Source organism: Apteryx mantelli, chromosome 1, assembly GCF_036417845.1.
Source record: "Apteryx mantelli isolate bAptMan1 chromosome 1, bAptMan1.hap1, whole genome shotgun sequence".
NCBI lineage: Eukaryota > Metazoa > Chordata > Aves > Apterygiformes > Apterygidae > Apteryx > Apteryx mantelli.
In genome coordinates, this window is record NC_089978.1 from 49,550,995 (window position 1) to 49,564,212 (window position 13,218).

Sequence of the window (13,218 nt, forward strand, 5' to 3'; positions counted from 1 at the left end):
TCCCATCTGAACAGTCAAGCTTCCTGGTCAGCTACAATGTGTTTTTTGTTTGTTTGACTAATAGTCAGAAAACTTGACCTGTTGGGAAGTGCTGGCTTCTAGACCTCTGCATCATACCTCTCACCATTGACAGATCCAGAAAATTGCCCGTTGGAACGCATACTATGTTTGCTTGCTTTAAAATGCTTAGTCAGCGCTCTTTGGCCATAATATCAGGGCGTTAAAAAAAAACAAAACAAAAAAACCCTATACTATCGGTTGAGACACAAAACACATTCTTTAAAGAGAGGGCTTTTAAAGTTTGTTGCTGTTCTCTGGGTTGTGTTTGTCTTTGTCACTAAATTTATTAAAGCTGAGAGTCCCGTAGTGGATAGAGGAGAAAAATCCACAACTCAAAACAAGAGTATCTTCGATAAGGCCTATCCTTTTGCATATACTGCATGAAGAAAAAAAAAAAAGTGTGATCAGATCATGTATATGGGTCTTTGTTTTTTAAGTTGTTGGAATTTCTGTGTGCATCATCTCTCTAATTATCTGATTTGCTGATATCTTAAATTGAGAAGCTTGAGTACTCCATTTTTCAGTTGCTAAGAAATGAGATATGCATAAAAAGCCATGTAAGGATTGACCTGTTAATAAGAATAAAGAAGGTTTGTTTTTATTGACTTACTCCTCTGATTTATGTATTATTTAATCCAGTGATTTTAATTGGAGCTATTTAGTACTGTTGAGTGGGAAACTGTTCCTGCTTAACTAGCTTTATTCAGATACACAAGAGAAAAACCCCTGCACTGTCAATAATGTTATCTAAGATTTTCTTAGGGTTTTACTCCAGAATTTTCAAGGGCAATTCAGTTGTGATACAGGAGACACAAACTCAAGTCCTTTTTTTCTTACCTCTCTCAAATCAGGGACTTAAGATACCCCTTCTGCAGTTCAGTTACTATAATACTTCTCTAGAAAGACCTCCTTGTCTTCCTCTCCCTACAAACTGAATTTGCCATTTTTAGCATCCTCCCTCATTGTCCTCATTAGGAAGCTATGTGCATGAACCTTCCTGTTGTACTTTAGCCTTTAAGTGAAACATGAATAATATTTACAGAAATACTTAGCTTTTTGTATCAACATTGAAATTTTTAGCCCAGATGAATGTAGGTTAGAATGGAAGCTGGAACTAATTGTTAAATGATGAGTTTGTTATTGGTGACAGTTCTGCCCATTTCCCAATTTTACAGGTTTTCATATGCCCATTATTTGTACATTTTACATGTTTTGTTTGTGCTGAGTTACTTTAGAATGATCAGGACTTACTTGATGTACTGGTTTCATGCAGGTGCTTTTAAGCAAAGAAAAAGTGACCTTTTGATTGGGGATTCTTGGAGTTGTCACTGATGCTTTGCTGAAGCTGTTGGTTAATGACAACTGCCAACAAACCCAGACAAAACATGGTCCACTACCAGGAAAGGTATTGAGTATGAACAGGAAGTCTGGTTTTGTCATTGTATGAAACCTTAGTACCAATGACATTTTGAGTATTGTATGCAGTTTTGGTCTCTCACAAGAAGAGCATAGTGGAGCGAGAGAAGGCAAATGGAAGAACAGCTAAGGGGCTGAAGCAGCTGCTTTAAAAGCAGAGAGTAAAATGGGTAGTTGGGTGCTGGGAATGATCAAAGTTTACAGCAAAGTCATCAAGGCCGTGGATGAAGTGATTGTGGAGCTGTTATTCACCAAATCATACAATATTAGAATTAGAGAGCACACACTAAAACTTTGGTTTAAATCACACAAAAATAACTACACAGTGAGAAGTGAACAACTTGTTAATACAGGAGAGGCAAATAGTATTAGCAGATTCAAAAAGGCAAATTCATGGACAAGTCCATAACAGTAACTAAATGGAATAGGCAGAGGTATAGCATCCATAATGTAACGCTTGCCAACTTTTGGGAGGTTTGAGAAAAATGGGCAAATAGTGACCAGGCTTGTGGCCTTTCCTTGTGTAGTTGAAGACAAAACACTGCCGCAGACTGACCACTGTTCTAAGTAACGTACTTTTATATTAATGGATCTGTATTAAACATTCTTAGTTCTAACTAGAAAGTCTTCAAGGAGGAGAAGCTTCATCCTGTATTTTGCTTATAGGATTTAGACTAGTTCCTCAAACTGTTCTTGAGTGATCATTTGACCAACAGAAGGCTGCATGGTACATGGTGATCTCTTTAATAACTTTTAGATTTAGAATAACTCAGAATTACCATACCTTATTGTGCGCAAACTTTACTGAGGTTTTTTACCACCTATTTTCTAGAACCATTTTTATACTGATGCTCTAAGGTTTGAAAAATGCCAGTACAAATAATTTTTTTTAGAGATATCAGTTCTTTTTTAGTGGCAACTGTCACAATTAATTCCTATAACCATACAATAGGGAAAAACTCTTGGAAGCTATGTCCTATTTATAATTTTATGATAAAAATCAAACATATCTGTTTTGGTCCCATCAGAATTCCAGTATTCAGAATTATCTCTGAATATTTCTGTATTAGAGGAAAAAAAAACCCTAAAGAATAAAGTAGAAAGAAACAGAACTATTTTGAAGGAAAACCCTTTTAGTTAGTGTTAGTCTCAGAATACTTCTAGAAAAGAGTTTGTTCTAATATTAACACATGGTATGTTATTGACAGTCCTTTACTAAGGATAGCTCTGTGTTTGCTATTGATGTGGGGGATGGGAAGAAATAGCTATCTTGGAAGCAAAAGGAAATGAATACAAATGCATATACTGTGTTGTTGTTAAATGTGTAATTAATTGTTTAAATCTGGATTACAATCCATGAGATATGAAATAGTCACATTTTATACGTGTAGTAGCCTTTAGGATATATATATATATATTTTTTCCCCCCAGGAAGTCCTGATCGCTGTTTGTATTTTTTCTGTAAATGCTTATATGCTTCTTTAAAAAAAAAAAAAAAAAAACTTGAAAAGTCCATAGGCTAGCCCTCTGATATAAGAGCACTGACTGAAATGATTTCACTGTTTACATTAATGTGAATGAGTGTCTTTTTTTTTTTTTTTAATAAAGAAGTGCATATAAAACACTTTCAGTTGCCATGGATCACTTTATTTTTATATGAAGAGTCCAACTTTGGCAGAAGAACCATTCTGTTGCAACATATTTTTCAACAACATTCAGTATAAATCTCTTTGGATTCTCTTCAGTAGAAATTTGCCTCCAGAGGTTGTGGTTTCCATGGTACCTAATCCTTATTTAGCAGACACATTTGGTATTTCTACACAGCTGTGGAATGGCAGCAATGGCCCTCTCTTCTGCTTTCCTGCTTCTAGTGCAGATTTTATATCTGTGACCTTATAACATATTGACTACTGTTGAAAACTTTTTGCAGAGATGTATCAAAAAAACACCCCACTGTCACTAAGGAGTAGTAGTAGATCTGGATATTTGTAATGGTTAACACTTGTGAAGTGATGGGATGGTGGAGGAAAAATTATGTAGATCTGCTCTGTGCGCTCTGGTACGCTGATCAGCTTTGACCAGTTGATGTTTTAGGTGTAAACCAAAGGGTTAAAAGCAAAAGTTGCTAAAATTTGCTGGGCGTTTGCGTTTTACCTGAATGTACCAAAGTACCTCATGTAACTTCGTTACTTTGTACTTTAATATAGTATTTATTTCCTTAAAGGCTCTCGGTCTAACATCTTTAGAGAGTTAAATTTTGGGGGGGATCTCTGACTGTGGCCAGTACTGTGTATTTTAGAAGAGAGTGCACTTGATGAACTACTGATGAATAGCTTTCAGTAGATAGGAAGTTAAAATTTTGGTCTGCATGGGTTCCTGGTAGGTTGACATTACAACAGGAATTTGTAGACAAAAGCATGATGTTGTTGTAAATCAATGCTTTGATAGAGAAGAAAGCTATAAAGTTAAAATTCTATATTGTTTCTGTGCATTTTTTTCTTATAAATGTTTATTTTTACAAGATCGTTAAAGTCATCTGTTTTCTCAAAGGCCAATGTGAATAGGTTTTTTGTTTGTTTTTTCCCCCTCTACTGATGAGCAAGAAACTTGCAGCATTTCTTTTTCCATAGGAGGATTTATTTATCGCTTATGATCTTGTAATTTTTACCCAAGTGTAACTGTGCTTCTGTGTTTATATATATATTTTTTATGGGCCTTTCTAAAAATACATGAGTAGTCTATATCACAGTGAAGACTGTTGGGACAATGTTATTTGGATTAAAGCATGATCTACTTATGTTAGTTCCACCTTTTTACTTAAAGAATGGTTTTAGGTCCATGATTATGGAGTTTCCATGCATTGTATTGATTTTAATACAGTTTGAATAAACTCATGAACTGATTGGTATGAGGTCGAAACTGGAGGGGACAAACTTCCTAAAGTGTGACTGTACTATCATTTGAAAGGCTAGAAAGGAGGACAAATTAAAAGTGCTTGTAATTTAAGATTTCTAGTGACAATGCTGTGAAGTTCTTTGGCCAAGGCAGAACCATCACCACTAAAATTCATATAAAAGCTTACCTAAGTCGGTCTTTGTCAAGATGATCTTGTAGTACAGGTATAAATGAAAATAGAGAAGGAAAGCTAGATGCCTTTTTTCTAAATGGTAGTATCTTCTGCATAATTTTCTGCTGCACTAAATAAGATGCAATGTGGAAACAGCTTATTTTTTTTAAAGAAGGTCTATATAGTGCTTATAATGCATTGTTGAAATTATGTTGTAATACTTATTTAAATGATACTGAATTTCTGTAAATCACATTTTAGAAAATGGAAAATACAGCAACTTTTAAAAGAATGTGCATAAAATTGGGTAACAGAAATAGGCTGAGTGTGTGTATATCATTTTTGTAGGATACACTGTCAGGATGATAAGAGATAACGTGCAGCTTTAATCCACTCGATCAGAAAATGTCTGTCTAATCTTGTGGAAGCATGATACAGCTGACACTAGATATCATCATAGTATATCCTTTTCCTCTGCTCTCTTATAAATATGACATAATTTAATAGTTTGCCTATATTGCCACTCTTCTACCATCAGTTAATATATCAGAAAAGACGCAAACTCAGTTTTTAGAAGTAAGCAGACATGCGTAGTTCACACAAAATCAGAATCTGGAGGTAAATGAAAAGCGTAAGCAGAGAATGACATCTTCCTCCCACTTTAAGTTTTTATTTCTGAAAAGCTTAAAGAGTAAAACCATCCACAGCCATTCCCTCAGTAGAGGGATTCTGTGCTGCTAAACACTTTCTTCTGGTTCATGTTCTATGATGTCAGCTGATTTCAGCCACCACATCTGCTTGCTTTGGAAATTATTAATTGCACAAATAAAATAGAGGACTTGATTAGATCTCCCCCTGTTATTTATTTCCTTAAAGAAGTGATTTACAATAAAAATGAAATGCTAAAAGAAAAGTGGCTGTATTATCTATTTTTCATAATATTTTGATGTTGAAAGAGCTGAAGATGTTAATGCATAGACACTTTTCATCTTCTGGGATAGAATATTGAATTACTGCTTTAGAGATCTTGTTTGGGATATCAGCTGGAGAAAGTATAAAGTAAAAAAAAAATGTGAAGGAAATAAATATTTTTCTCCTGTGTTGTATATTTTCTGGTAGTCTCCATTGATGTTAGAAGAACCGTTGCTTCTACATCTAAGTTTGAACTTTAAAACTTTAAAAGTGCCCTAACTTAGATGTAACTTGCAAGTCTAAGCACTATGGCTCTTGAACCTGTAATGCACTGTAGTTATAGGGCTGGGAAAGCAGGAAATTAAATACTCATGCAAACGGTTTAGAATCTAAATATACTGAAGTATGTCCTGTTTTTAATTTTAAAGCTCTATATAGTCGACTACATACATGATACTCAGACTGATGCGTGAGGTAATCTGTTTTGGATTATCTAAAAATTGATTTTTAGAAAGCTGACTATTGCTAGAGATGGCAAACTGAACTAGTTGCAGAAAAACCCTTATTGAAAAGAACATTTGACATGGAACCAACAGAAAAAAAATGCCTTTGAGTCCTGCTCTTAAAATAGTGTGGTGGGGAGCAGGGGAAGGTGGTAATTTACAGTTGCCTGTAGTTGTTTAAGAGGTCCTAGCAATTATTTTGACCATAATCTTGGCAAAAGCAACTGTATTGCTTCCAGTTATATAATGGTTCATTTGTTGTGAGGGGAAACTGAACTGTGGGTTCTTCCCACTCCTTCAATTAAAAAAGTGGGCAGAATAATCTTACTATTGAAAAAGAATTTTAGATAAACTTTGTTAACTTTTAATGTTAAATCCTGAAAAGGTAGCATTTAAGTAATGCCTTGAAACAGACATTTTGTATTCCCATCTGAGTGTTTTTAGCTTGGTTTCTATGGAAATGAAACTTATGCTGTCTGTCAGACCTCTGCTTCCCCTATCTCCGAAAATAACTTTAAAATTTACCAGCCAGTATCAGCCAAATTGAAGCAGGAAGGAGGGAGGCTTGAAGGTAGCTGGGTTCCTAGAGGTTTCAAGAAAACGGATGTGTGCAGAGACGAATCAGTGTCCTGTGAAGACAAAGTAGGAGAGGTCCTACCATTTTGTCTGGTAGCAACTGCCTTCCCAGCTGGGAGAGGCAGAACTTGCAGCTTGCTGGAGTGAGTCCCCCTGCCCCAGCAGAGCCTGCTGAAAGGCTGTGAGAGGACCTGAAGTTACTGCCTTGAGGAGAATGTAGGAGACAAGACCCTTGCAGCAGAACTAATAAAAGCTACGATCTGCTCATGGAACAAATTGTCCTTTTTCATTGCAGCTGTAAATATTTGGGCTTCTTAATCTGCTTCTTGTGTGTGTTTGTGGGGTTTTTTTTGTCCCCCCCCCCCCATAATGGGGGATTCTGTAAGGAGTGTTGTGACTTTCTTTAAGTTGCTGCAGCAGTATAACTGTGATGCCTTTCAGAATTTCTGAAAGATCTGTATAGTAAGAGACAAGATAAATAGAAATGCTTTCCCTTAATATAAATCATTCAAAACAATGACCAGGACTGTGTCTTTTGAATGCACTTGATTGAAGGGCATAAAGGACTCCTTTGGAGTCTGTAGTAGGGAATTGTTCTGTTCCCTACATGCAGTTGCTGTTACAGGTGGTTGCCTTGTTAGCTTTTTCTGAAGGAGAAAAGTCTTATGTGAATGTTCTCTTCCCATCCTCTTGTCACTTCCATCATTTGTAACTGTTACTAGCTTTCAAATAATTTTAATGAAAATAGTTTTTAAGCAAGCAGATAGAACACACAAAATTAATTCCCTTGGTAATGGAAGAGTGGGTATTGAGCAGCTGCATGTTCTTTGACCAAGGAGCTGTTGTCAGTCTGTTTATATGTACTATTTTTTGGTAGAAGAAAAAGTTGCTCACTGAAGGGGGGGGGCAAAAGGTGAGGAAGAATGGAGATAACAGACAAATCCCTTAACTAGACTTAATTTCTTCCACTGCTCATAGACCAAGCTGTTGCAGTGAGATAATCAGAACTACCCACACATTCCAGATGAGGGTGTACCAGCCATTAATGTAAAAGTATGCCAGTAATTTTCTGTTATTGCTCATCTCGTTCCTAATAAAATAACACTTTTATTTTAAAAAAAAGTTGTATTTTAGCTATATCCATTTCAACACCAGATTTTTCTTGTGAATGATTGTACTTAATTTAGAATTGTAACATTTACAGCTCGCAGTCAAACTATTTTTCTGACCTACCTGACCTTTTCAAAATCAGGATTTTATTTGTCGGCTTACTTGCTTTCTCTATCCCTAAACATATTAGGTTATTTCGAAGTGGTTTTGTTTTTCTGGCGTTAACCACTCTAAATAGCTATGCATATTTCTCAGCTGTTTGCTACTTTTTCTGGGTCATTGATGAGACATAAAATAACCTGATTGCTCAGTTTCCCTGCACCCTCAATACTCCCTTTCATTACCCAGAAAGTGATCTCTGCTTAATTGTGTGTGTGTACATGCACACACATACATATTTAAATATTTATATATAGATAAAACCTTTATTTTTGGGCTACAGTTCTTTGAATGCAATATTTGGAGGGACTTTTGAAAAATGCTTTAAACATGCTTGCAAAAGTTAATGATTAACTTAAAATCAAAACTTAGAAAGTAAATGATTTTGTCACTTTTCTAATTTGACGTATTAAAAGAGAGATAATATGTGAGAAACTATAGGAAAATTGTATAAAGTTGTTCTGTTGTGCTAATTTTTTGTGAAATATTTCATATTTTCTCTTGAACTATCTTTTCAACTTGCCTGCCTACTACTGAAATGTCTTATTTTCTTGTTATTCCTGCTATTATCCTTAGTTTATTGTTAGAAAGATAATCACAGAATTTGTAACCTGCGGAGTTTCGATATACTCTGGACAAAAAACAATTTTTTGTGGGAACATAACATTATTTAGTAAAACTTATTTAGCACCCTCTCTTCTGAAAGTATTCTTTTTTTTTTTTAATAGCCTGATTATACTTTGCCTAATACAAAATTAATGTAGATGTATCCTTAGTATTCTTGTTACAAATAGGAAAACAATATTATTCTGTAGAATCTTTTTGAAAGCTTGTAAATTAAAGTTATAGAATTCTTGTTTCAGGTATGTTCAGTTTATTCATCTGAATTTGTAGACTATGGGTGCTTCAGTAGACACCCTCTAGGCACACTTTGTCTAAAGTTAACACTTTCTTCTTAACAAAATTTGATTTCTGTTTTCTAAAAACTATTCATATGGCTAAAACAATCAGAACCAGTAAAAAAAAAAAAAAACTAGTTACCAGATTTGAATTCTTGCGTTTTAATCAACATGCTTGCTTATTCTAATTCCTATTTTTCTATATGCTTAACTGGAAGTGTCCTCTTAAAACTGCATTTAAAAGAAGAAAACACAAGAACTTAAAGGTATATAGGGAAAAGATTCCTTGCAGAATGTAAGCAAAAGTGGAATGCTTTGAAAGGCTCAGAATTTGAGTGCAGAAGCTATCTGACAAGATATGTGAATATAAAAATCTGTTATACAAATGGAAATATGAATCTTAGTTTTTGATTTCTTATAGATTAATACAATAAAAGATATTGTTGTTCACCTGTTGTTTTAAAGTGGGTTAATATATTTCATGAATGTATTTAAGAAAAAAAGTTTTGAATATTTTTAAAATATTCATCTAATAGAAAGTATTTTAAACTTAACGTTTTTCCATTTAGAAAACATTGAAAGGCAGAGTTTTAAGCTTTTATTGACATAAATGATCAGAAGTAATCCGTTTCTGAAAAAAATCCATGGTTAAGCTTATCTGATTTAGTTGGACTATTTACAGTAGTCAAGTGCTATTTTATAATTTTTGTTGAAGAGGAATATTTGTTCAAAGTTTGAAAAGGATTCTTCAAGTATTGGATTGCCACGTAAAAAAATTCCTTGAATGCATCTGAAATGTATGTATGTATTTATTTATTTTAAGCTTCACAATGAGGATGACCCTCCAGAGTCTTCAGCAGCTGAGCAACCTTCCACTTCTACAGAGCCTACGCAGACTCCTCAGACAGCAGCTGTATCGGAAGCAGATACTTCCCCTCCACCTTACTGTAGCATAGCTGTAGAAGCAGCTGCAGCCTCAGGTATTTTTCTTCTTACAGCTTGTTAGAGAATGGTGTGTATGAATCAGCACTTGGTTCAAAGTGGTACAATGCTGCAGGTTTTCTTGTTTGTTTGTTTGTTTTTTCCATGCAGACACTTAGAGTAAAAAGGTGAGCTTTCATGCACAGGTCTTTGTCCGGTATGTTCAGAAGCAGCACACTTTTAAATCACACTGATTGTTCCAAATTACTAGACTAAAAGAATATTCATTAATTAGTGTGATACTTAGGTTTTATTTAAGTCTGCATGTTAGTTCAGTTCCGCATTTAATCTTTGCATCTTAAAGCAGTGCTCTGTAATAGACCTCATTAGCAATTTTGATGCCTTTTTATAAGAAAAAAACGATTTATCAAACTAAAACTTCTTAAAGGAACATGGCGTATTTAGTGGAAAATATTGCCATGAAAAGATGCATTTTGTTTTAAAAGCTCTTGATAAAATTTCTTGTGGAAAATTAGAAGTGTTTTTTTTTCTCCCTTTATTCACTCCTCCCTTTCTCATGAGGTTGTTACTTTCCTTTGGGGTTTGGGAGACTTGAACAAGGACTTGGGTGTTGCTTGCTGTAAGCAGAGTTGCTTGAATTTGCATCTTCCGTGCACAGAGTAAGTGTTTCAGAATTAATCTGTAGCCTGTTTTTAATTGATTGAGGAAGTAATTTCCTACCCCTGTTCTTTCAGAAAGATGTCTTTAAGAGTATAACACATAGCCATGCAGAATTATCCTGTGTCTTTGTGATATTGGCGCCTGTGCTGACAAATCTTTACCATATGGAAGGAATCTTGTTGCAAACTACTGCTGGCTGTGGGAGGAAACTCAGTGTGTTTAAAATACTTTTTACTTTTTTATGATTTTAATGATTTTACGATGACACTTTACTGTTTCAATATATATAAATGAAGTCTGTCCGTTTTAATATAAGGAATGTTTTTTTCAAAGAACGTGGGAAAATTGAAATCTTGGAACAATTGATTTCCATGAACCAAGTGGAATTAGTAACAAGGCCCTGCTAATAAAAATATAGCATGATAATGACAGGACTTAATCAGTATTGATAATTAACAGCCCTTTTTAGGGTTTTTCTTTGCGTGTCTTTTGTGTGATTTAATAAAGCAACTTTTTGGTTAGAATATCTAGATATGTAACTCAGCAAGTACAGTCTTTGTTCCTAAACGTATTAGCTCTTCAACATCTAGGTTAAGGTTTCTGCCTTGAGCAGAAACTACAAGCATCCTTAAATTGTTCACTATTTTATTTTATAAAAATATATATATTTATTTTTTTAAAGTTTGTAAGAATTTGAAGTACAAATATTTTTAACAGAGGCTGAACTTGATAGGTACTTTAAAGCTCAATAGTTCCATGTATTTAATATTTACTATTTTTGACATTTCTTGTTTAAAAATCCATAAACCTCTTTATTTTGAACAGAAACACAGAATGAATTTTATCCTGTACCACCTCCATACAGCATAGCTACCTCTCTTCCTACTTATGATGAAGCAGAGAAGGCCAAAGCTGCAGCAATGGCAGCTGCTGCAGCAGAAGTTGCCCAACGAGTAAGTGACACAGTTCTCCTTTATTTCAAATTTGTGACATCTGTAAGGCTAATTTTAATTATTTATAATAACTTGAACCATGTGATGACCTATTTATTAAAATAATGGTGTGTTAGTGATTTTAAATATTTTGAATTTTTAGTCCTTCGTAGATTGTGCAAGTTAGTTGTAAAGTACTGTAAAAAGCGTAGAGTATTCACTTCCTTCTGAGGCACGACAGCTTTGCTAAAAAACTTTAAAAGCCAAATTGTGCCTTGTTTTGATAGCCCATCCCATATGGTGTCATCTTTTAATTAAGAACCCCTACTAATTTTACTTTTTAGAGTTAGTGCTCATTTTGAGTGTTTCAGATGGTGATAAAGTAATAACCAAAGAAGGAAATTCCAACAATCTGGAAGGGGCAAAACCCCAAATACTGTAGATCTTTTAGAAGGAAAGGTCCCTGTTATTTGTTTCATGAAAACTTCAATACTGAATTTTGAAGAAATGATGTTCCAAATACTTAAGTCATGGTAAATAGTAATCTAACTAATAGGTGTATATATACAGTGCTTATAGTTTTGTAAGAATTAACATTCTAAAGAATACAGTCTTCAAAGTAGAAAATTAATATCTACAGTTAGTATTAAATGTTAGTTTTGTTTTGTAAACAGTTGATGATTTTGTTCTTTCTCATCCAAATTATGAAAGGTGGAACTTCTAGTACATGATGTGTTTAGCCGTAACATACTATTCTCAAGTTAGGTGTCCACTGCTTTCACTAAAACACCCCATGTTGAAATTGTATGTGATTGCAGTTGAGATATATTTATAATCTGACTGACTGGATTATACCTGTCAGTCACAGTGTGCTCAGAGGAGTCTTTGTGACCAAAAAAAAAAAAAAAAAAAAATCTGCTAACCCAGACTGAGGTTATTACTTCCTTGACTCCCATGCAACAATCACATGCACAACAGTTTCTTCAAGGTATAAACAACTAAAGTTAAAATGGATTTGTGTAACATTACCAGTGCAGGTGTTGCACAAATCTGTTTTATTAAATGTGGCAGTTCATCAGGAACATTTGCGTAGTCAGTTGCCAAGTTTCTGCTATGAAGGGATGATCTCCAGTTGAAGGATTGTAACTTTTTTAACTGCTTTAGCAGGAGCACAGATTGTACTGTGTTATTACTGCTTTTCACATAAGCAAAACTTTTGCTGAAATATTGGTCTGAATTCCCAATTTGAAATTATGAACCTTTAAACTTATTTGGAACTTCAGTGCCCTGAACCTTAACCTTTAGCATTGCCAATCCTGTGGCACTTCAGATGGGGCATATGCAACTCTTGCACGACTCTTGTTACTTTTAACTTTGCAAATCTTGACCGCTGTAGGGTGAAAGTTTTAGACATACAGGCAGTCGTCTTCGAGCTGAATTTCTCAGGGAAAATCTCAGGTTATGCTTCAGCTAATTCCAAGAAAAAAACTAACCAAAACCCACTAGTTTTGCTAATGTTCTTAAGGTTTTTGTTTTGGAGAACTTTAACACTCACATGCTCTGGTCACTGTGTCAGAAGTGTCTTTTGCCTTCCTTAGAAAATCTGCCTGGTTTTGGCCAAATTATAAGCTTTTGAAAAATGACTTTCCACAGTTTGTACATACAGCTTTAAATTTGGTAAATCTGTGGAATTTGTCTCCTTGAACAAGTTTAGACTGCTCACAGCTGTGAAGAGAATGGGACTGCAGATGTCCTGTCCACAGAGAACATTTTCAGATGTTCTGTATCAGAATGGGATTATAAATCTAAAAGTAGATATACCTTATGGCGGCTCTTGGCTACTTTTAGTGAAAGCACTGGAACTGAGAAAGAGGAATTTCTCCTGTGCCCTAAAGTAGTTTTACTGTTCTTGGTCTTTGGTCCATAAGGAAGAGGAAAGCCACTTGATTCAAATGTTAGGGCATCAATGTAGGTAGGTGGAG

General features: G+C 34.7%; 1 protein-coding gene across 7 annotated transcripts in view; it reads left to right on the forward strand.

Moving 5' to 3' along the window:
• Positions 1-13,218, forward strand: part of NDFIP2 (Nedd4 family interacting protein 2) — a 48,963-nt gene that overhangs the window by 9,016 nt on the left and 26,729 nt on the right. For all 7 annotated transcript variants that reach the window (XM_067293192.1, XM_067293185.1, XM_067293173.1 and 4 more), the window contains exons 2-3: positions 9,526-9,682; positions 11,130-11,257. In XM_067293192.1, coding sequence (XP_067149293.1) covers positions 9,526-9,682; positions 11,130-11,257 — 285 coding nt within the window. The remainder of the gene's footprint in view (positions 1-9,525; positions 9,683-11,129; positions 11,258-13,218) is intronic.